At 52.2% G+C, this 24,742-nt stretch overlaps 1 protein-coding gene and 1 pseudogene across 1 annotated transcript; one reads left to right on the top strand and one right to left on the bottom strand.

Moving 5' to 3' along the window:
• Positions 1-8,951, top strand: part of LOC129784456 (uncharacterized) — a 49,407-nt pseudogene extending 40,456 nt beyond the window's left edge.
• A 14,280-nt stretch (positions 8,952-23,231) lies between these two features.
• Positions 23,232-24,391, bottom strand: PTF1A (pancreas associated transcription factor 1a). Its single transcript, XM_055806199.1, has 2 exons — positions 23,610-24,391; positions 23,232-23,517 (listed from the first exon to the last, which is right to left on the bottom strand). Exons 1-2 carry the CDS (start codon positions 24,232-24,234, stop codon positions 23,315-23,317), a joined length of 828 nt encoding a protein of 275 aa, XP_055662174.1. The 5' UTR covers positions 24,235-24,391; the 3' UTR covers positions 23,232-23,314.
• Positions 24,392-24,742: the final 351 nt, after the last annotated feature.

The following is a 24,742-nucleotide window of genomic DNA, read 5'->3' as shown; positions in this document are numbered from 1 at the left end:
AGATAGGCTGAGGCTACCCAGAACTAATACGCTCCATCTATATTTAAGAGTCTCTTATATTTACAACTCTCAAGTGAATATCAATCAAATGTGTGCTTCATTATAGTTATTTTGATGTAAATTGAAATTCCATTTCAGTATGTTTTTAATTATGTGTTTTAATTCTTAAGAACAGGTTAATGTAGGTTAACAATGTTAAAATCTTTCAATCAATTTTTCTGCATGCAATTAAGGATGAGATGCTTCTTAGAAAAAAACTGCAACACCAGTTACTAGCACTTAAATGTACATCTCTCAGTGAGACAGTAAGTGAAGACAACTGGTTTATTTCATTTAATGCTTCGTTTCTATTGAAAGAACCCTTTTTAATACAACAAGACATAGAAGCCAGCTCATGCCATATGATAGTAAAAATTATGAAATATAAGTCCAACAGAGGCAGATTGTCAAAGTCAGATATGCTCGGACACATGCAGTACAATCTTGTGTACATAATCTGTGGATACATATAGCACATACATTGTGCCTTCGCTAGGTAAACATAGTGTCCATCTGCAGAATATGAGTGAACCATAACGATAACTTTTTCAGCCAGTTTGTGAATTCAGACTTGGACTGTAGGTCGCCCCTTGTAGCCACCTGACAGAGAGATCAGGAACTATGAGGTCTGGTGTATTACTCGCTCTGTGGGCTACTCAAATTTTAAGTCCTAACATGGCAGGGAGAGCCACCACAAAAAAGTCATCTGTCTCTTATGCAAGTGGGTACAGCAGGCAAGAGTGAAATTAGGGTCCTTTTTTCCTGGGAAGTTAAACAGGGGAAGATACAGTCTAGTCTAGGTACAGGACTAGCACAGCCTGCTTACTTCCTGGATCAGGGGAGAGGGCTCCATAATAACTCAGAAGTCCTTTGGGATTTAATTTAAATGCTCTAGATTTCAGAAATGTCTTCAGACAATCCTTTGGATGGGCATGGGTTAGCGCAACTTCATATTGTCTCTGTCTCTGTTCAGTTAGACACACGCTACACTGTGCTTGGAGGGATTTAAGAAAATTATTTTGGCAAAACGTAATTGGGAGATATAAATGTTTAAAATACATTTGTTGCATAGCAGTTGATCTTAAACAGAAAAATTGCATTTATTTCCTTCATATAGAGTTGTGTTTTGTCGCATTTTGTGCTGTTCTGACAGCATAGTAAGAATTCCAGGAAGAATGAACAAGAAAGGAGCTTGCCAAATTGAAAACATTTTGAGTTTACCATCACTAGCATAATAAATGTTCAAACATAGATTTGCATTAAAATGGTGTCTTCCATTGATTTTTTTTTCCTGATTGAAACCATATATCAAATTTTGTTGCAAATATATTCAACTCTCAATGTAAAAGATGTACAATTCAGATATGGTCAAGTTAAAACATATCCCCCTGATTTAGGAATGATTATACAGTGATGACAATTCCATATTCAATTAGGCAAAATGTTATATCCTTTTTAAAATATTTTATTAATGTTGGTTTCTCACTTATCAGCTTATATGTCTTAAGCTACACTTTCTTGAAATGTGTTTAGTATGTAATTAGCCTATTACAGGTGGCTTGTCCTGTTTGTATTGAAAATGATACAAGAGGTATGAAGGGATTCAGAGATGGGTTATATTTGCATTCAACTTCAGTATGTAACATTTTTTTCTAAACATAAATATTTAATTATGTTCTGTACTTAATAATGATAATATTTTTGACAATTTTGTGAAGCATAGGGTAAGACTTTTATATAGTCAAGAGTCAACATTTCTCATTTGCATAATGGAAGACTGGGAACTCCCATTTCAATGGGAGTTTCTTGACATCGGACAGTGACTTGCTGCAGACATATATGGAATTTCCCATTTCTCTACAATGTGAATCATGATTATTTACATGCATTTTATATTATTGTTTATTTTTTAAATCTTTAATATATTCAAATTTTCTGAGTTGTTTGTTTTCAAATGCATGTAATAACAAGTATTCGTGAAAAGCATGCCAGCTTCAGTTTTAAAGCCAGCTGCAATACAAAAAAAAAAAAAATCAAATTAGGTGTCTGCAATTCTAACCAGCTAATTCTAAGCATATGAACTGGAGTAGTATCATCTCAGTGGTTAGCAAGGCCAGCATAAGCCTTATTCATCCAGTTCTAAAATAAATGGGATTACCAAAATGACTTAAATAAGAAATGAGTGGGTTTCTAAAGCTATGAACACCTCCAGTTGCCTAACTGGTAAGGGCTTAATTTGTCTTGTTACCTTTTAGGCCTAATACCTCAACCTCCACAGATAAATTATCAGATTACTTCAGGTGATGGAGAATTCTATACCCAGTTTGTGAACACAGGTAGAATCTTTAAGAGAAATAAATACATGTCACTCAACTGGGATTATTATTTGAAATGCTGATATCTAATGCAAGACGAACATAAAAGCCTATATGATACAACTATTTATGCCAGAAAATAACAGGGATCCAGGGGCCAGTGTAGTGCCAGAAGATATTCATGTGAGGAAAAAATTACATTTAAGTAAAGGCTAATGAAGAGTAAGATACTGTTCAGGTTGCTACAAGTAATTACGGAAAAGACACCAAGGTTACAAAAATAATGCGTTTTCCATTTTAACCATCAACTCGCATAAAGATAATAAAGCACAATTTTCAGTGAAAAGCATCCTGAAGTGTCTCTTCTCAATTTTCTAAACAAGTCTCTGCAAAATAACAAAGGATTAATTGACTTTCAGATGCTTCTCTCAGAACAGAACATGAAAATCTCTTAGCAATTCTTTAAAACTGTGGAAATATTTAAAAGGAATATTAGATGCTTAAGTGCTTAGAATTATGGGTATTAATAGTCTACATAGTACACTAGTGTGTCTGTTTCTAACAGAAGTCAAATTCACTGTACCCATGATTACATGACCTTCTTTAAATTATGGAAATGAATAAAACTAGTTTATTAAGCAAGATGGTAGAAATGTGCCTTATTCATGTTGTAACAAATTGCTGGTCAGAAATACAAGTAAGTATAGATATAGATAAATACACAAATCCTGACTTGTCTGTGTATATTTGTCTGAAATATATATCTTTTATATATATATATATATGTAAATATGCATGCAAATATTACATTCATTATGTCCTGTCCTGCAAAAAGGGCATGTATGAAACAACTCCAGTTCTCAAAACTCAGTAGAAATATTTATGCTTATTTTAATTAAAATTGAGTCAGGTCCTAAAATAGTCTCTCAAGAATTAAGGCCATATTATATTTGGCTTAAATGCTGGTAGCTAAAATATCTCTTGGGGTTTTCTTCAAGCACACATTACTAAGCTAAGCATTAGAATTGTTTATATAAATCTCATTTCTGTATTTCATAATGTTTCTTTGTTCTAAGAACAGTTTTAATTTTATTTCTTTTTCCTGGAATTCAGATGAACTTAACTGTAACTTGGCTTTCTAGTTATTTAGTCAACCAATAGATTCTAATCAACCTTGATAAGAAAATATTTCTCCTCTAGCCCCCAATGTATTCCCAGTGTACAGAAGACCAGAAAGAAGACGAAGATTATTTCCTTAGAGTTCCAAATGCAACAAAAATGGACAGTGATTGAAGATGGTGAGTCTGAAATTTGTGATGCAGAGTAACCTACTCTGCTATTTAAGTCTTTTCTTCTTAGTGCTTAGTGTATAGTTGAACATGATCATATTTCTCCAGCTCTCTCTTTCTTGTAAGATTTTATAAGGTTTTGAGGTACTGTCATCTCGCTCTATGAGAAATCACAGATTAACTTAATTCCATTTCAATACACCATGAAATTATGTATTTGAAGAACATTATAAGAACTTTATTAACCTCTGCCTCTACGTGTGCTATAGGGTGGGTATCAAAACCATACTTCAACAGTAATGCATCAAAACTGTAATACTAACCTCTCTCGTTTTCAATATCTCTGCTATTAAAAAATAAAAAGCATAATAACCATTAAGCAAAACACTGTTTGCGATGTCTCTTAGAATGTTGGTTAGTGGGGATTTTGTTTTGACATACGACATCACAGTTTCTTTACTTAAGCCTTGTGATTCCTTCTCCAGCAAGATGTTTAAAAACATGTGCTTAATATCAAGCATTTGGGTAGCACCCTTTTAGCCCAGTGTATTCTTAGGGCTAAAACCAGGTATGCACTCTGAAATGGTTTGTAGTTCTTCACATATGTATTTCTGACTGACTTTATAAATGTAGGGAATTGCTACGTTTTCTACATTTGTATCTCTAAATGCACGAATATATAATTTAAACATTTCTCTTTGGCCTTGCGGTATACTTTAACCAATGCAAGCATCTACCTTGGGCATTGCTCTACTCCTTGTGTTCTGCTTCTGTAGCTCTTCTCCAGTCCTGTTTCTGATTCTGTATGTAAAAGCTACTTTTATTTTGGAATGACTTAGAGGCAGCATGGGTACGGTGTTTGTTCTGACAAGGCTCAGTCCCTGGGACACTCATGATCCTGGAAACATAGTCATCTTTGCTGGTTTACAGCTAGCGTTGGCTGTGCTGTGATTGATAAATAGTAGTGATAAGGACAACCACAAAGAGAGAGATAATACATTGTACATCACAGCACTTTACCGTTCTGATTAATCATTTTTTTTTCTTCTGGTCAGCTGTTTGCTGAGGCTATGACCAGAGAGCCAAGTTAGCTCTGTATGGTTTTGGAGCATGATTTCAGTGTCAGTCTGTAAAATTGTTCCCCATGCAGAAGGCCAAGAAAGAAATTAAATTAAAGAGAGCAGAGGTGGTTACATTCAAATGGACTTGAATCTATTACATGTGGTAGCATTCATGCTGTTGGTGACTTTTATCTGACCCAGATTTCAAGCCAAAGAGTCTGTGTGGAGCAAGGAAAAGAGTTCTTTGTTTCCAAATTCTAAGTTAAAGTATGGTTGTCTCGATTCAGTTATTCAAGACAAGGACTCAGAAGGCTTGGAGGCAGGAGGCAGCCTCTAAGAGAACATTTTATTGTGACTACGTAGGTAGGAATGGTTGGGATGTTTGAGTATTTATGACTCATTGCAAATGAAGTGGTTTCTGTTCTTGATATGCAGATAAAAGTCTGATTGCTTCAGTGACTGGAGGTTTCACACTGATTTCCTTTACTCTACAAAGACTGTCTAACAAATACATAATAAGCCTTGCAGATACCTACCGAGCAGGAATTTCTCCAACTAGGCACTGTTACTAACATTTCTTGGTGATTGCCAGTGTTTCTGGGAATTTGAGCCAAATGCTGTATCATTTTTTTCTCAACAAAAAAAAAAGACAGTTCATCTATGCGAAAGGACTTCTAGAGAACTGTCTGCCTTCCTTTTCTCCTTTCTTCAACCTCTAATATGCACAGCAAACTGTAGTTTTGAGACTAGTCTTTTTGGGACTAGTCTGGAGAGTTTCTTGGCTGGCTGCTGCCTTCTTTCTACCACTACAGTAATTTCCTCCTGAGTTTTTCACTGATGGTGAACAGAGGAAAACCAGGCATAAGAGAGCCTGTGATTGATTTTCCAAGTGCAATCTATGACTCCATCACATACCTAAGTGCAAAACATTATTTAACAGTCTTCACAATCTTTTGCTTACCAAAGTCTCAGGGGAAGAAGGAAGCTATGGGGCTTCAAACAAAGCATAGCAAAGCATAAATGTGAATGCATTTCAATGTGATCAAGAATTCATGGAAAATTCATCTCCATTCTCTTTTAACAAAACACAAGCACATTTCAGCTTACAGAATAGTTATATTGATTTGTTTTTATTCTTCAAACCTACCATTCTTACTGAATATTGGCTGAATGAAGAACAAATTTTTTATTTTTTTTTTAAATAGTGGAAGATCAGCTGAATTGAGTCTGTTGAAGTAGAAAGAAACCACACTTTCAGCAACAAGGTTATCAGCTTTTGCTGATGGTTTAAAGGAATTGTTGCTAGCTTCAGTGAGGCAACATGGAGCACAAAGGAAAATACTCCGATTTCTGACATACTTAAGCAACTGTTGCCTTAACAAGACCAGCTTGTCTGCTCATCCTGTTCTGATGATGCTCAGTGTTTATATTATATGAAGCTATTTGTAGCATTCATAGATACCTTGTAAATGCCTGCTCTAAGCTATTTTAGATGTTATGTGTACCAAGGTTCAAAGTTAAAGAGTTCAGGTTACTTTTGTAACTTTGTGGAGTACACAAGGTGTCCAGCTGGGGAAGAGGATGACTTGATCCCGCTGTTCATAGGACCCACCTCTGGCATCATAGCAGTCTACATGTTAATATACTCTGATTTCTTGGTTTTAAAAAGCAAACTGTTTTTCACTAAGCAGTAGCGGGAAATGTTCCTGTAACCTGAATTCTTTTACTGGAAAATGCTTCCAAGGTCTGACAAACTGAGTTTCTACATGCCACTCCAGGGACTCATTTTCTTTGATGTTGCACTGGGGTTTTTTGTTTTCAGCACTTCTGAAACAAAGAAGGGGGTGCAGGCGGCATTGGTTAGCAAACAAGTATTCACTGCAGCATCAATTTTACCAAAAGGAAAATACTCCCTGAACTAGAGAAAATTATTAGAAACAAAATTCTTGATTAATTTACTTTAAAACAATACTAACCCTGATGCTTTAAAATGATTGAAACATGGAATAAATTCATTGGTTATGTGAAGTATATCGAAACTGTGACTCAACAGAAGACTCCTCCAATGTGATGTTTTGTCTTCTCCATAGAGCTTGATATCTTTCTCATTAATAGTTGATTAGATTGTAGAGTGTAATGTCTGCATGCATAATTGAAGCTATACAGAAATAATTGTTCTAATTACCATGCTATATATTGTCATTCCAGGTACAGACCCATACTGCTGGGTGATGTCTGCCCTATAGATTCCCCTCAAAGAGAATATGGGATATTCTGAAGGAATCCTTGATGTTTTCAATTACTCTTCTGCTCTGGAAAGTATCTTCTTGACAACGGTTAAATTCTGTGTGGAATATTCTGTAGTAACAAACCTCATCTGTGCTTCCATATCTGAATGAATTATTAGAAGACGCCCAGTCTATTTGGTCATAACATTTTCTGTTTTGCACCCCTACACACTCTCTTGCCATGGATGCTGCCACTGGTGGAATGAACAAGACACAAAAGGTACTAAAAAAATTAAGAGTTTTTAAAGAAGAAAAAACTATTACCTCTTCCCAACTTTAAGTATTGATCTACCTAGCTTTAATTGCAAGATACACTTGCCTTTCATCTCTCATGGGATTTTTGCCACAGGCTTTCTTGAAGATTTTGAACATTTAGGCTGTTGCAGTACGTACAGTTAGATTTCAAGTGGTGTAAGCGGCTTCTTTGCAGAACATCCCATTTCCACCTATGTTATTGCTGAATTATTGATACACAGTGCTGCACATTGGAGGACGGTTCCAGAGTCCTTATTCAATATTGATTGCATGAGCTTTCTCTAGATATATGGAGTTTTAGGAGGTTCAGTGCTTGGAGTCACAAACCATGTGAACAGATATACATAAGCACACACCTAAAGAAGAAAGTTATCAGTAACTGTTTGTCTTCAGATTAATTTCTTCCATGTGCATATGCAGGTCCCTACGGTCCAACCTGCCCTCCTACCTCACCTTCTCAGTCCTCTGAAGACTTTTCCAGAAAAAGCCAAGCAGAATGTACTTTCCCAGAGCTTATAACTGTGAGCCGAGGATGAGGAAAGGGCTTCCCTACATTCCACTCTTGAGTTCTTGGGTTTGTATATCTACAGTAACAGCAATAAGTAAGTACCAGTCAGAAAATAGGGGTTATTGAAATAATATTTTTAAACTATTAAACACAGTAGATAGTCTGTCCAAAACTGGGCAAGGATTTACTCTTTCAATAATAGAAGGAGTTTACTTGATTTGCTTCAAATCATCTGATCAGATGTTCAGGGAGGAAAACTGGTAAGTTCCAAACTGAAAATAGTATGTTCAAGCTTTCCAAGGAAATATACTTGGAACACTGCTACCCCAGTTCAAGAAAGAAATATCTACAGGGTATAAATGTAATCGATTTTTAGAATATCAGGTTTATGTCAAGGATAACAAGCTAGAATTTCTTTTCAGGATACTGAGGCCCTCAATACTGATGTAAACAGAAAGTGCTTCAGGTATATGATTCCTATTTAAAATATCCTTGATCAATTTTATTGCAAGCTGACAACTTGTGGAAAGATTATTGACAGCAGTTCATAAACTTTCACTTAGTAAAGTGAATGTTAATTTCTTTTCTAAAATGGTGAAATGCATTGCTTTGGTGACTCTGGCAAACAGTATGGAAGTAAGAACAGTTTTAGTGCTCCACATCAAAGCCTCAGTGAAATCATCTGTTGGTTGCATCCACACATATGTGGATAAATCCAGTGAATTGCATATACTAAGGTAGAATTAGTTGTGGTAAATCTCAGGTGAGTTAATTGTTTGGATCTTTTTCAGCTAGGGTAATTGTTCTTAAAAGAAGAAAATGACACAATGCTCTAATGCATAGGTTTTTTCTGTGAATAAGTTCGTTGACATTTAACAAAACAAGTAATTACTTAAAGACATGAAAACACAGGGGCCTAGTAATGTATGATAATCTCAATGAAGTAAATTTTAGGAAGTGAACTGTTTCCTTTATCTGTTCATGAAGTTCCTGGATCTGGGATTCAAGCACTGCATCACTTCCCCCGATTGTCTGACTCTGCATACAAGTTTAATAGTACAATGGAATCTGTAGTAAAAAGAATTGTCACTTTATTAGCTTCAATATAGATTATTTATTTCTATACAAATATGTTGTTATTTAAATTTTCTGACGTCTAATGTCAACCCTTTTTAAAAATAAAAGAGAAAAATATATTTTAACGTCCTGCAAAACGAAGTATTTTATAAATGCTATGGGGACATATTAAACCTCTTTATCCTAGACAGGTTCCAGATCAGCACCTGCCCCCAACTTACCTGTAGCCTTTTCTTTTTTCAAATAGAGCTTTTTGAATTCTGTGCTATTCTTGTAAAGTAGTTGCAGGTGTGAGCTGCAAGGGCAGCCTCGCCGGGCACACGTACCCACGTGTGACGATGCGCTCGGCGGCAGCGGCGGCTGCTCCCGGTTTGCGGGCGGCGAGCGCGTGGTGGTGTGCGGGAAGAGGAAACGCACCGCACAGCCGGGCGGGGGGCAGTGTCCATAACACGCGGTGTGTGGCCGGGGAGCGTTCGGTCGGCAGAGCCAGCGGAGCGGCCGGCGGCAGCGGCCCGGCGCGGGCAGTTACACACCCGCCCGGCGGCCGCCTGCCGTCCTCCGCGCCGAGTGACCCGGCCTGGCGGGGCAGCTGCCAGGTCTACCGTGCGGCTGGGGAGGAACGAGAACGTGTTGGTTCCGCTTAGGTCTGACATTTACGTGCTCTTGTAGCGTGCGTTCTGTACAATAAGGGAGCGATGGGTTAGTGTAAACGTAGAATGTACCTAGGTGAGCCTTCAAAAGCCCGGCTGAGCCCGGCTGGGCGCTTCCTCTGCAAACGATCGCTCGTAGCGTCGGACCGAGCACCAGCCCCGCGGGGAAAGAGGCGCCCGCAGCTCCCACGCAGGCCCGGCCCCCGCCCGCCGCCCTGCGGCACCGCGGACACGCTCCGCGCCCCAGGGGCACGGCCGGCCCCGGGTGGGTACGGGCTGCAGCCCGGGGAGCCGCGGCCTGATGCTCCCGGCCTTGCCGTGCGGCGGCAGCCCGCTGCGGGAGCCGCGCCGGTGTCCCCGGCCCGGGGGCGGGAGCGGGAGCGGGAGCGGGCCCGGCCCGTGCCGGCGCCAAGCTGCCCGCGGCAGCGGTTCGGGCAAGGGCCGCCCGGTCGTGGGCAGCGGGAGGCTGTTCCTGGGCTTTGGCTGCCTTTCCCTGCTTACGTGCCGGGGATGGGTAGATGTGCTGCCCAAGCCTGGACCCCGCTCGCCGCTGCTTGGCGGCGGGCGGCGCTGAAGGCGTGTGGGCGAGTGCCCGGTCCCCGTGGCCAGTAGCCGCCGCGCCGGGGCAGGCGTCAGATTCTTCTGGAGTAACTCCCCGCCACAGACCTGCTGGTGTCCACAGGAACGTTTCGGGAAATTATTTTTTGCCAGGTTTTAAAGATGGTCCAAACCACCGCCCGCAGGTATTTAGAGGAGCGTGACTTAGATGTGTGCGGGGTGTGAAAGCACTCAGCCCGCTCGTACCCCAGAGCCCTCTCGGTGAGTTGAGTTGAAGCCGAGAGTTTTGCCTGTTTGTTTTTGTTTTGTTTGTTTGATGGTTGTTGTTTTTTATTTTAGTCTCACTTCAACGTGCGATCACGGAGGAATATTGGGAGTGTACAAATTGCAGCATTAAAAAAATAAGCATATAGTAACTTGGGCTACTAGGGCACGAAATACTGAAAATCTGCACCTAGAGGCACCTCTCAGCGACTGAAGGAACCTGTCCAGGGCCCGGAATCCCCCAGACTCCCCATGAAGTGTAAGAGCTCCGCGGAGTTCAGTCATCCATCCCTCTACAGGATAATCCGCAAAAGTAGCTGTAAAGTCATCCCGTCCAGGTGCACCGCCCGGTAGGAGGGCTGGTAGTTAGCGCTGCAGGTATGAGTAGAAAACTCGAAACACTTGTAAACTGTATTTCACTTAAACTTCAATCTGCCATTAAGAAATGATGATGCCTAGAGATCCACCTTTAGGAACAGCAAAAGGAAGTGTGCAACGCTGGAAGGTGAAGCTTTGCCACAATATTTACTCTCTTCCTTGTTTAAAGATGATAAAGCCGAGCACCTAAAAACATCTATGCTTTCCATTGTATAGCGTCCACTGCTGTTGATTTTTATGTACTCAGGGAGAGTTTTCTCACAGTCCGCTGTTTGCATCTATTGACTTTGTAATCTGTAGACAGACTCTTAATGAGCAGAAAAGACAAGAATCTCAGAGATAAAACCTTGGAATAACAGTGAGCCTTTACAGCTTGTCAGTAAGAGAAAGCTCAAACATAAATATCTGATTTACAGAAGTAACACAACTTATTTTGATAGATTACATTGTTTCTGTTTCAAATTTTTCTGTCAATCGAGGAAGAAGAGGTTAAGAGGTCATATTTTTTTAGAAAAAATGCTTGAAAGAGCTCTTTCAAGGGATTTTTCATGAATTTCAGCCCCATACTTAATTACTTATTTGTGATGGTGCATAAACTCTACTTTGACAGTCAAATACGCTGATTTTGTTAAACGTTGTTTTACAAATCCCGTCAAAGAGGCAAGAACAGGCTCAGACCCTCCCCACACAGGCCGCAGTGTGCTGGTTTGCCCCACAGTAGCTCCTGACAGGCCTTCATCACACCTTCATCTCAAGTTTCATCTTTTTTCCCCTGTTGGGTGAGGCTGTGTTGTTGCTTTGAGCTGCTTGACTTTAAGAGGATGCAGAAAATGAGACGGGCTTTGTGAGAAGCAGTGAGGTCAAGGTTGGGAGCTGTCTGTACTGAGAACAGCGATTACCCAGCGAGAGGCGGGGAAGGAGCGAGGCTGGGCTTAGAGGTGCTGAGGCAAAACTCCCCTGGCCGCAGCGGCGCGTAACCTCACCCCTGAGCGCCAGCACAACCCCCTGCTCCAGCCTGGACGGGGACCACGAACCCTTCTGCTTCTCCCGCACCCTTTACGAGCAGCCACCTCCGCGGTGGCGCCCGGGGCCAGAGCGGCCACCCGCGTCCCCTGGCGTGCGCGGACCCGCGGGAGGCACCGGGCGGCCGCGGGCACCCCGCCGGGCCTCCCCGCCGCCCGCCCTGCCGTCGCCGGCTCCCGGCTGCGCTCCGAGGGGCTGCGGCAGGGACCCGGCGAGCCCCCCGGCCGCCCACGCGTGCCGCGGCGTGGCTCCGGCCCCCGAGCGCAAGCGGGGCGCGGGCAGCGCGGCGGGGGAGGGCGCCGGGAGGGCACCGCTGCTCCCGGGGTGCGGCTCCGCCGGCGGCGCGGGCAGAGCCGGGCGGGCACGCCGGGTGTGCCACCTCCCGCCTCGGGCAGCGGCGTCCTTGGGCCCGTGGGCGGCTTTGCCCGGAGAGGCGCTGGAGACCGCGGCGGGTGCTCACCATCCGCCCCGTCGAGCTCAGGCCGGGGGAACCGGGAGCTACGCGGCCATAAGTTTACCGGCGGCGTGTGACACGCGGGGGCGGCGGGGCGTCCTTGTCGCGCGTGGGGCGGCCGGGGCCCGCCGAGGCGGCCGCTCGGCCCCGCAGCACGGCTGCTGCCCTCGGCCCGCCGCGCCGCCGCTTTTCCAAGGCGCTCGATTTCCCGGCAGCCGGCAACACGAATAAATTACAAACCCGCGTTTAATGTTAGTGACTCTTTAAATGGAATTTTTCATTCAAACTTTGTCATTAAAATAGAAAGGCCTTTTGGTTGTGACCATACAAGCATAATAAATTGTATATGTTTGCGATACTGAATGAATCTTGCCCATATGCTGCACTGCAAGGCTACATGAATGAAGCATTTACCAAATCAGGCCCACCACATTAAACAGAAAAACAATCTTTATTCATGGTAACTTATCAGTTTCAATTAATCAACCTCAACAATAGAAATTCTGATGTGTTCAAGCAACTTGAAAGCAATAGGTCATCTCCAGGGCAGCCATGTTGTGTCTTTGTGCCTATGGTTTCAAACAAAGCAACATCTCCAATAAATGTACATCCACACACACAGATGTGTGCCTATATGTGTATAAACATCTAGGCGCGCCGAGGGCCGTGGTGTACACGTACGGCTGTACGTAGAAGTGTTTATCTTTTTGTCATACAAAAAGTAATTGTTTTCTAGGTTTTTTTTTTTAGCTCTGCAAGTTTAAACAAAAGAAAAGAAATTTCCATTGGATGACCATCCTTTCAGTTTCTCTGCTGCTATGTGAATAGCATTGTGCAAACCATTCCAATGGTATTGAAAAGGGGTAACCATTGGTTTGATTTGGTTACACGGTTTCGTAAAGAGCTCCCTCCCACTGCCTTAGGGTCTGTGAAAGGTCCGTGACCTGTTTAGAACTGCCAAGTGAAATGTCATGTCGCCCCTCCCAAATGGGAGTATCTGCATTCATTTGATCAGTATAAAAAATGATTGGGGATGGCGAGATCAGGGCTTTTGAATTGCAATTTATAGCAGTTTACAAAAATGCACATTGTTGGAAAAGAAAACATGGAAGTGTTTCTTTCTAAATTGCATTACCTGTGAAATGTCATTAGTCTTTTTAGGATATCGCATCCTATTTTTTATGATCTCAGAGAGAGACTTAAATGAAGAAGTTGGGTGTTTGCTTGAGATCCGAACGCGTACCGCGCTACCTATAGCCACGTACTACGTTTTGCCATCAGCTGCCGGAGGAATCGTGTCCCCGTTCCTCTCCAAGTTGTGTTCATAGTTCTGCTGTCAGCGTTTGGGGTACCGTGTATTTCACGAGATCTCGTCATTTTAGTGAAATGACACGAGGCTGCTGCTTCCCGGGAGGGTGGTTTGTTCATGTCCAGGGCTCAGCATCCTCCCACCTCCCGCCGAGCGCTTTGACCACTGCCGCCTTGTCCGGAGACGGATTCACTGAACGCTTAATTTGTTACTCTTGCAATTGTCCTCCGCCGCCGTGCACCAAAAAAAAAAAAAAAAAAAAGGCCCAACCAAACCCCCAAAACAAAAAAAAAAAAAAAACAACGAAACACGAGGGAACGGTTCCACTTTTTTTGAGCTATGTGCCCTTGAATTTGTCGTCTCTCGCACGCCATTTACCCGGGGGGGCTGCGCCCTTCATCCACCGAGCCCGGGCGCGGGGGGCGCGGTCCGGCCGACCGCTGCGGCCGGCGACTGGGCACCGGGCGGTCCCTTCCCTGCCTCTGCCCCGCTCTGTGCCTGCCACCGGCCTCACACCCCTCGGCGCTGCCTCGGGAGCGCCGGCGCTGCCGGTCACCGGTGGCACCACCGACGGCACAAAGCGCTCCGGCCCCGACGGGGCTGCTCTGGGAGCGGTGCGGGATGGAGAAAGGCTCTGGGGAGGGAAGAGCGGAGGGGCACGGGTGGGGGCGTTTGAGTGGGACAAGCGAGGGGCGAAGGTGCCCCGGGTCTGCCCCCGCCGGCGGGTGCCCTTGGCGGGGCTGGTGCCGGGCCCCGAGGACGGGGGCGGGCAGGGACGCTGGCGGCGGGGCCGGAGGACGGGGCGAGCGGCCCGGGGCAGCTCCTCCTCCTGCAGGTGCCGGGACAGAGGGCGAAGCCCCCTCCCCGTCACCTCTCTCCCTCACCTAGCAGGTGCCCTGCCTCCGGCAGCGACAGAGGTGGCGGCTTGCCCTGAAAACAGCACCCTGCCCTCCGGGCCGGCTTTCCGCGTCCTCGGGTCTCCCAGGGACTCGCCTCCCCGGCCTAGACCGCGTGTTTAGAAGCTAAACATTGCTGGTCTAAAGATGACACCTCAATAAAATATGCCCCCGCCCCACTGAGAGCCTGCGGAGCGGCCCCGCCGGGGCGCAGCGCTGCCGCGGGGACCCCGGGCAGGTCCTCGCAGGCGCAGGGGCCGCGAGGGCAGCGTGTGTCCCTGTGTCCTCTTGGACTGACCCGCATCCGGCAGCGAGGGGAGCTGGGGTGTCGCGGCCACCGTCGGACAAAAGTTCGACGCTATTTCCACAACTGTGCTCACTGGGTCCGGGCAGAGATGCTCGTTGTAGCTGTCGCCCAAGGCTAAAACGTTTAAACGGGGCAGATAAATTATTAGGACTAAAAGCCTTGAGCGGCTTAATTGGGAAAAGCAGTCCTGGTTCCAACCAATGTCCGTACAATTGCACACTGCAGTCCACCATTATTCGAGCTTCATCTACTATGCACTATATACCACCGTCTCCAAAGGATTGTTGCCCTAGAAACTTGTTTTAAATCTCCAGCTATATATCAACACCTTGTTTTAGCAGTCCTTGGCTGAATTACAGTTACACAGTTTGGCGCTTCTTTCAAATTTCCTCCCATCAGTTTGGCCAAAGAAAGGAATTTTTCTCCTTTAGAAATGAATTGGCTTAATTAGTAAGTAGATTAATGGCAATTGCTGGTGAGTTGGTTTCCAGCAGAGTTTCACCAGAGAGGGTTAATCGGAGTCAGGTCTGGAATCTTTCCCAGAACTGGCTGCCAGCCATTTCCGTCAACCAATCAACCCCGTAAACAAACGCGCCATCCGCTGAAATAGAGTTTATTTCTTACTGTCATCCCGCTGGAGTCACTTCCCCAAACAGCCGCCACATCGCAGTGGGTTTGAAACGGATCGCCCTGAACCCGGGGCTGCTAATTTCCAGCTATTTCCCCAAACACTTGCAAGCGTTTCCCCAGCAAGAAAAGATTTGTTGCGCGCATCGGCATTCAGTAAGCATGTAACCTGCTTTCAGCAGCCTCTGGCTGAGATTTGTCTCGTTTAAGAAGCTGATAATTCGAGGCAAAACCAATTAACGTAACAGAGCGATCCAAAACTCTTTTCCAAAGCCACCGACTCAAATACGGGGCAACCAAAAAAACCCGTCAGCATAGACTTTGACATCTTTTTCAGCCTTTCCACTGATTTTTTTCTATACCGATAAAACGCATTCATACTTCGACTTGCAGCTGCATTAGTCTTGCAAAAAAAAAAAAAAAATCCCTGCTGAGAAATGCATATAATAGGAAAAACAGATCGGCTGGACAGCAGTGTAATTAATGCCAGAAAGGGCTGAGGCCGGTTTCATAGTTTGTCTTTTGAGGATATCAAGACGAGACCTGGTGAAAAATGACGCATGCTTTAACATTTCAGAAAGCTGGCAACTAGCAGCGCTCCCCCCCTCCGCCCCTCCTTTTTTTTTAACTTTATGCCTCTGAACAAAGGGGTCGGCAGAACTAGCTAGGTTGTAATGAGTTCTGTGTCCCTAGCACATTAAGTGCATCATGGAAACATATTGTATCGAAATAGTTTGGAGGAGAATACTGGGGATGAAAGAGAAAGGGTGCTTTGATCAGCTCCCTGGGGTCCTGAGTGCGCGCAGACCGACTTGCAAGGACTTATTCAGCTCCAGCGAGACACACTTACAACACCATTCAAAGAAATTTGCATATCTGTAATTTATCACATTTGTCCCCAACATTTTTGCAAGGTAAATAAAAGTTGGCTGAATAAAAAATATCAATCATCACAGAGCGAGGGAGAGCGGGAGCAGAAGAAGGGCGAAGTGTTTGTTTAATCAGACTCCGTTTGGAAAACTTTAGCTGAGCGCGGGGTAGAACCCAGCCCGGAGCGCTCTGCAATTTATTTGAAGCCGGCGACCGAGCGTGTGTCCGCGCACGGAGCTCCCCGGCCCGGCCCGGCCCGGCCCAGCGCCCTCCCCCAGGGCCCGCAGCTCCGGCACTCCGCGCCCCCCCGCGCAGCACCGCGCAGCGCCCCGTTCCCTCGGGCCGCACCCCGGCCTCCGCAGGCCCCCGCAGAAACGCCTGGCAAAGCCGAGGGGAAAAGGGGAAGGGGGAGAGGTAAAAATATAACGTCGGGGAGGGTCCCCGCCAGGGCCCCGCGCCGGGCCTTGTGCGGCTTTAGCTGGCGGCGGCCACGCTGCCACCGGCATCTTCAACTTGACCTTGGCGAGTTCTCCGCGCCTTCGCCTCATCTGTCACCCGCGCCCGGTGACAGTGATGCATTTCGCGGCATTGTCGGGGCAGGGCACGGGGAGAGCCGTCGGGGACGGGACGGGACGGGCTGGCGGCGGAGCGGGCGCGGTGTCTCCGGGCGGTGGTGGGGAACAAAAGTCATAGCGAGACGCCTGTGCGGCTAATTCCGTGAAAGGCGCGTCCCCGTCCCCCCCGCAGGAAGGTCAGTGTCGCAGACTGCGCTCCGCCGAGGGGGGCCCACGACGCTCCGCGCATCCTCGGCCCCGCCAGCCCCGCCGTCGGGGCGCACCCGCGGCCGCTCCCCATGTCGGCGGGCACGAAGGTTCCTGACACGTCCCGAGGGCTCCGTGCTTTCACCCTCTTCCCAAACCTCCGTCGGCGCGAAGACACCGGCGGCGGGGCTGCCCAAGCAGTGCCGAGACCCGCACGGGCACTCCCCGCCCGCCCCGTCTCGCCTCGGGCCGCTCCCCGCTCCGGCGGCGAGGGGCAGGTCCCCGTGGCCTCGCCCGAGTGGGGGCCGGCGCGGTCGGGGGTGCCCGTTTTCACCCGGGGAGCGTCCCCGCCCGCCATCCGCGGAGGGGCCGTCCACACCGGGGACGGACGGCGGCTCTCGCCCGGGACATCCTTCTCCCCGGGGCCGGAGCGCGGGAGGTTGGGGCGGCGAGCGGCCGCTCCGGCCCCCGGTGCGCTCCGGGGGTAGGGCAGCCGTCAGGGCGCCCGGCGGAGACATCTCCCAGAATGTGAAGCCGCCCCCGCCCGCCCAGCGGGTGCTGAGCTCCGCCGCCGAGGGCTCCCCTCCGCCCGGCCTGCTCACCGCGCCGCGCAGCGGCGCAGGGCTCGGGACCCCGTCGGGGCGCGGGGCGGGGGCGGCGGCACGCGCCCGTCCGTGCAACCCCGCCGCAGTGCCTCTCCTCGGGGAGCGGGCAGTCCCCTCACCCGGCTCGGGCCCGCGGGGCTCCGGCCGCGCCGCTCCAGCCGGGCATCCCGGGGCGGCGAGGGTCGGGGGGACCGGGGCGGCCGTGGCCCGGCTGGCCCGGGCGGGGCAGGGCCGGGCAGCGCGGCCGGAGCCTCCCGCCGCCGCCCCGCGGGGCGCCCGGAGCGGGACGGGCGCGGCGGGGCTGGGCCTCCCCTGCCCTCTCCAAGCCGCCGGGCGTGGCGGGTTGCGCGGAGCAGGTGCCCAGGGAAAGCGGGGGTCCGCGCCGGGCCGGGGAACCGGGCGGGGGCGAGGGCGCCGGGGTGGGCAGGGGGGCGGGCGCGTCCCCGGGGCTCTCCCGCTCGCCAGCCCCGCGCCGCTCGGGCGGGCGCCGTGGCCGCGGCCGGGCAGCCGAGCGCTGCCTCCGGCGCCGGCGCCGCCGCCCCAGGGGCCGCCCGGGGGGAGCCCCGCTCCTCCCGGCAGGGCCGCCGCCAGACGGGGCCCGGCGGCGCGGAGCGGCGGCTCCTCGCGGGGCCCCCCCCGGGGCCGCCCACGGCGCGGCCGCCGCGCAGGGGCGGCACCGCCCTGGTCCCCGGGGGCGCCCGACAGCCGGGCCCCCTCTTGGAGACCTCCATGCGCAACGCGGGTCGGAGGGCGGGAGAGCCCCGCCGCCGCCGCCCGCTGTCGCTCGCCGGGGCCCCGACGGCGGCGGGGCGGGGGCGGGGGCGGCGGCCGGGAGCCACCCCCGGCGCGGGGCCGCCCCGTCCGCCCCCTCCCGGCTGCAGCGGCGGCGCGGGGGGCGGCGGGGAGCGGCGGGGCGCACGCGCGCCCGCGCGGGGTCCGGCCCCGCGGCGAGGCGCTCGGCGGCGCGGGGCGCGGGGGCGGCGAGGGGCCGAGGCGCGCGCGGGCGCGGGGCCGCGGGGGGGGTCGGGCGGCGGCGGGGGGGGGCCGGGCACCCCTCCGTGCCCGCCGGGGCGGCCCCCGGGCGCGGCGGCGGCGGCGCACTCGTCCCCGCCGGGCGGTCTCCGGCGAGGCCAGCGGCGGCCGGGCGCGCCTCGCCTGCAGCCGGAGCCATTCATCCCCCGCCCCTTTGTTCGCCCTGAGAGTAACGCCGTGAATTAAAAGAAATGACAATATTTCGTATCTGCGCGCCCGGCCAGGAGAAGGGCCCTTGAGCCTGGCAAAAATCAGGCGGATCATTCATCGTGCCACCCCGCACCTGTGGGCTTGGCATTGAAAACCCCGCGGACCTCTTCCTATTCAACTTAATTATTCCCCCAAGGCGCACAATGGTTGAAATGGAGCAGGTTGGAGTCTGTTTATTGGTCGTAAATGTTTTTCTGAAGATCTTCTGAATCTCATTGTTAGCTCGTTGTTTGAGGCTGCCCTCTTTCTTTCAGACGAGAGTAGCCTTGGACTTTTCAATTTTCAATCGTAACATCTGCTTAATCGTACGGATCAAAATATGGAGACACAAAACATATGTAATGGTTGATTTGTTAAATCCTGGTAATGAGTTATTAACAAGGGAAAACAATAGGGCAGGATGGTGAGAGCCTTATGGTAACAGAGTCACTTTATGTAACGCCTGACGTTTCCCTTCTTGATAAATGGAACTAAGGTCTGAGCGCCAGGTGATAGCAAGAAAATCAATGTCTTTAGGGGCCGGCACCGAGACTTTTTTTCTATGTGAAAAATTAGGAGACATAAAATTTAATTGGCTGATCAGGGGAAAGCAGTGGTCTTAAGTTTAATTGCCAGTAGGCTTAGCGAGGGAGACAAAACAAGATTTGGGCCTGTTTGTTTGCTTGCATCCCAGCGCCCAGTCCAAGTGTATCGTTGAAAATGTGTTTTATTATAACACATGTCATGCTTTACAGTTCCCATATTGTGTAAAGACAATAGTTAATGGTACATTAAAGACAAGCAAACCATGCCAACACGTCTTGGACACATTGTAAGGGCCTCTCTCTTTGCTCGCTTTAGGCAGCTGCAGTCCAGGACCCAGAAGCACAAAAAGAACAAGTTTGAAATACCAGGTGCATCCGAGAGAACCACGACAGGGATTGATATGTTATAGCCCAGGACATGAACCTAGCAATAAAGATATCATTGCGATTGTTTGCGGCTTCCACGCCATGTAAAGCTGGAGGCGCCGGAGCAGGCTGCTTTCTGGCAGCGGAGGCTCTGCCTCCCCGGGCTCCCCCGGCGCCCTCCGCCAAACCCGAGCACCTGTTGGCCAGACCCCGGCCCCGTCGTGGGAATCGCCTCCCGCCCACGCTTCCAGGTCTCGGCAGCGCGGTTTGTTGTGGAGTTATTTAGGACCATTCCCACCGGCTGCGGGATGCTTTGGAAAGCGGGAGGTTTACCAGGGGACACTCAACTGGTGTTTATTCGACCTCGCAGCTGGTACTCGGTGCCAGCGAGAGATGCGTGAATGAAAGAGGGATGAGATCCCGGGCTGGGGAGGCTTCACGCCCCGCGCCTCGCAGGGCGCTCGCCCGGCTGCGGCAGATGAGCGGCCCTGGGAACCGCGGCGGGACGGGTTCACAGTGCCCGCGGCAGCCCCTGCCTGCGCACCGCGCTGCACAGGAGTCACGCACGCCTTCCCAGCCCTCGCTGGCTGCGCCGGCCAGCGGGCTGATGCCTCCGGTCTTTTGATCTTGGGGGGGGGGGGGGGGGGCGGGGGGGAGTTTGTTGCCCTTGGGGTTTTTGTTTGGGTTTTTGTTTTCCGTTTGGGTTGGTTTATGTTTTAATGGGAGATTGTTGGTTTCGGACAATTAAATTGTCTTTTCACCTGGAGCATCACGAATGACGCTGGTCCCTGGAGGACAGCATCAGCCCGCACACCCAGAGCCCGCACCTCCCCCCCAGCAGCCTGCGGGAAGCGAGCTGCCTGCAAGTGCCTCTAACATCCCCCACAGCCCCCAAGCGGGACGTGGGATCTCCCTCTCTTTTGTTCTCTCGTGCCTCACTTTGCAGCCCCCGGCCCCCGCGAGGATGCGGGGCGGGGGTGGGGGGAGCAGGCCGGGCCGGGGTTTGGGCGGGCCTCCCCGTCCCCCCGCGGAGCCGTCGGGGCACTGCGGCTGCGGAGGAGCGGCCCCCGCGGGAGCCGATGCGGGGTGGCAGGCGGACGGCCGGGGTTCCGGGAGCGGGGCCGGGACACGGGGGCGGCGGGGCGCCGCTGCCCGGGGCGCGCCGGGGGTCAGCGCGGGGAGATACAGCGATCCCCGTGATCCCCCCGCTTGCGGCCGCGGGGAGGAATGCGGGCTGCGGGCCTACCGCGCCCAGCCGTTTTGCCCGCCAGCAAACCCCCCAGGACTGCCGCAGAAGCTGCGAGCCGGGCTTGCGGGAGCCGCCGGGTCCCGCCGGGTCCCTCCGGGCCGCGGGATCTGCACAGGCACTTCCCTCCTGCCCTGTGCGGCGGGATTTTGTCGCAGAGGCGCGGCGCTGGGGTGAATGGATGATGAGTCAGTCAAAAGGAGCTGTCAGTCTCTTTGAAGATTGCGTTTAAAGGGACTTGCCAAGTCAAGACGGGAGAGTGACAAGATAGAGACCCTGGTGTTTTACATGCGAAGGCCGGCTCTTCCGCTTCATCTGCACCATACTAAAGGATGTGTTGAAGCATTGAATCACAAAAAAAGTGGCACGGCAAAGAAAAGGTGCCATATAACAATGATTGTAGTGTTTTAATTGTGGGGGACCGCATCGCCAAAGCCAATTGAGACGGACGGGGCTATGCACAGAAGGAAACGGTACAACACTTCCATAACTTATAATTAAGCTGAAGTCCGACTAACATTTGACTTTCTAATGAGTGTAATGAGATTACATGCCTGATGGAAGCATTTGTGCAAAAGCGACTTTCTGTGTTTAATGAGGTCCTAATACAGGACAAGATCGAATTATAGGTCGGCTCTTTTTCTTGCTCAAAGAGCCCTGTTTAAGTTCAATGACACCGGTGCCGCCCGCCTCCCGCCCGCCGCTGGACGGGGCGAGGCTTGCAGCCGACCAGCCCTGCCGGCAGTGGGGGCTCGCTCGAAAAATAAACGAATAAATAAGCAAAGCCCCCCCCCCCCCCCCGCTCCCCTCCCCGACTCAGCCTCGGCGTGTTTATGTGGGTAAGTAGCTCCTCTAATTGCTATTGGAATAGATCCATGCCATCCGCGCTAGGGAACTAAATGTGTCTAACTAGGTTAATGCAATTAGCATGCATGCAACATATTGCTCCCACTTCGCGGCAGCTTTGAAAAAAAAAAATGAGAGAGAGGGAGAGATGTACAGTATATGATGAGTAATAATTATACCTTGGCTCACCCGGGCCGTTCCCATCCGCTTGGGCACCGCGCGGGGACAGCTCTGCTCCGGCCGTGAGCCGGGCCGGGCATCTGGGGCTCTCCCGGGGGCCGAGCCGTCGGGGATGAGCCGCGGGTGCCACGGGAAAATCAGCACCTGCGCCGCCGGGGCGAGCCCCCCGCCCCAGCCCTGGGCCGCCCCCCTCCCCCCCGCCCTCGCCGGTAGCACTTGCAGCCCCCAGGCCCGGCCGCCCCCTCCCCTCGCCCCCGGGCAGGTGCAGCCCAGCCGCCTCCCCCAGCAGCCGGGCACGCTGAGCTGGGGCTGCCAGAGCGACTCTGCCACCAGTTGCACGATGGCTTTTCCACACACCCCGCCCTTTCCCGCCCCCCCCCCCGCCTCCCCGGCAGCATCCCCAGGGCGAGGGCTGCGGGGGCTGTTTCCCAGGCGCGGCCGGGGCGCGGCCCGCGGAAGGCTGGCGCAGCCGGCGGGGGGCAGGCGCGGGGCCACGCACCCGCAGGGGGCAAGCCTGCCCGGCCCCCAGTCTGGCTCCCCCTCCCCAGCACTTTTGGGGACAGCTTTGTCCGACTCCGGGTAGCGCGCCCATCCCGGTGGCGGCGGGGCCGGGGGGCAACGGCGAGGACACCCCCCCACCCTCGCAAGGCTGGTGTTTGGGGATTCGGGTCTTTCAGCTGGAAGCCACAAGCGGAGCACAGGCACTGAAAGGAGGGGACCTCCTAGAGATAGACAAAGACATCAGTTGGAAGCACTTCAGGAGAGGACGTCAAAAGGGGTGGAGAGAAGGGGAGAGTGTCCCCCCGCCCGTCCTCGTCCCGTCCCGTTGTCCGTCCGTCGTCCCCCCCGGCTGTATAAGAGCAGCCCGAGGCGGCGGCGGGGCTGCGGGGCGGGCGGCTGGGCGGAGGGGGCTGGCTGGGGCGAGATCCCGGCTGCACGGCCCCGGGGCTCACCCCGCCGCCCGGGCACCGGCCCGCGCGGTACTGCAGGGCTTCCTCGGGATGCCGTAGGCTCTCGGAAGCAGCTCCCCACAAATGCACCGCTCCACAAGGTACAATCCGGGTTTATTATTAACAAACACAGGAAGAGTCCACGTGCGGCAATAAATTATTTTCACAGGTTCTGGCATTTTCCCCGCCCCCTCCCCAAGGTGCTGGTGGAATAAACCTATTGCATATCTTAAAAAAATCAGGATAAATTATATAAATTATATATTCAAAACAGACGATTCTACCTCATTATCACTACTCCGTAATAAATAGATAAATAAAGTTGATTGCCCTTAGAGTCTGAATCTTAAATTACATTTACAATATAGGTCTCTACATACAGCATGTACAGGGCGGGGCGGGGGCGGGGGCCACCCGCGCGGCGCCTCACGCCACGAAGTCGAAGGGGGGCTCGTTCTCGATGTCGTTGAGGGAGGGTTTGTTGTTCACCTTCCGCGGGTCCTCGGGGGTCCACACTTTGGCTGTCCGGATGATGTTTTGTTCCTTGAGTTGCTTTTCATCAGTCCACGACAGCGAGTGACCGGCCAGAGGGGGGAGTCCGTAGTCGGGGTCGCTCGGGGAGGGAGATCCTGGGGGAAAGGGGGGAGAAAGCCAGGGGGTTATTGCTGGGGCCGGCATTCCTGCGGACCGCGGAGCCGGGCCGGGCCGGGCCACCACTTACTTGTACCGCGGTGACAGATGATTATTTTCTTGGGCTGGCTGGGGCTTTCGCTGCTGGCGCTGCGCAGCGGCAGGTCGGACTGCACCAGTTCACTGAGGAAGTTGATGTAGCCGATGGCCAGGCGCAGCGTGTCCACCTTGGAGAGCCGCTTCTCGTAGGGCAGGGTGGGGATGTGCGAGCGCAGCCCCTCGAAGGCGTCGTTGATGGACTGCATCCGCCGCCGCTCCCGCACGTTGGCCGCCTGCCGGAGCTGCTGCAGCTCCGCCTCGGAGCGCACCCGCCGCCGCCGCTTGGCCGAGCCCAGCGCCTGGAGCCGCCCCCCGGGGGACAGCAGCGCCGCGCCCGCCGCTCCGCAGCACTCGTAGGCGAAGCCGGGCGAGGCGGGCGACGGCGGGAAGGCGGCGGCCGGCGCCGGGCAGCGGTAGCCGCTCTCGGGGTCGCCGCCGTCGCGGTAGTACTCCTGAAGCTGCCGGCTGAGGAAGTCCACGTCGGGCTCCAGCAGCCCGTCGGCGGCCAGCGCGTCCCGCGGGGGCGGCTCAGGGAAGAAGTCCTCCTCGTCGAAGTAGGGGGGCGAGGAGAAGGAGTCCAGCCCCCCGGGGAAGTGCTCCAGCAGCACCGTCTCCATGCTGCGTCCGGCCCCGGCGGGGACGGGACGGGACGGGACAGGACGAGACGGGACGGGGCGGGGGGGCAGCCCCACCGGGACACGCCTGCAGCCGCTCCCGCCGGCCCGCTCGCCGAGCCGCCCCGGCGGCGGCGGGGCCCCCGCCCCTGCCCTGCCCTCCCCGCCCCTGGGTGGCCGGGAGGCCGGGCCGCTGCCGCCGCTCTCCGGGGAGGAGGCCGGAGCCGGCTGGCGCGGCGGGCCGGCACGCGAGGAGTCTTATAACGACATCCCTGGGCGCGTGCCGCTGACCGCCGCCGCCAGCCAATCAGCGCACGCCGGGGGGGGGGGGGGGGCGGGCGAGGGGGGCCGGGTTCCCCCGTCGGGGGGACACCGCGGAGCTCCCGCCGGCCGAGGGGCGGCGCCGCGGCGGGGACCGAGGCGGGGGGGGGTGTGGGGCGGGGGAGCGGGCGGGCCACAGCAGTGCCCCCCCGCCCGGCCCCGCCCGGCCTCGCCCTCCAGGGACGGGCCC

This window comes from Falco peregrinus, chromosome 5 (assembly GCF_023634155.1).
Source record: "Falco peregrinus isolate bFalPer1 chromosome 5, bFalPer1.pri, whole genome shotgun sequence".
NCBI classification, from domain to species: Eukaryota; Metazoa; Chordata; class Aves; order Falconiformes; family Falconidae; genus Falco; species Falco peregrinus.
This window is presented reverse-complemented; position numbering and strand designations above follow the sequence as displayed.

Coding starts and splice junctions, on each gene's coding strand:
- PTF1A (XM_055806199.1), bottom strand. CDS start 24,234: ATGGAGACGGTGCTGCTGGAGCACTTCCCCGGGGGGCTGGACTCCTTC. Junction 23,518..23,609: donor CATCTGTCACCGCGGTACAA/GTAAGTGGTGGC, acceptor CCTTTCCCCCAG/GATCTCCCTCCCCGAGCGAC.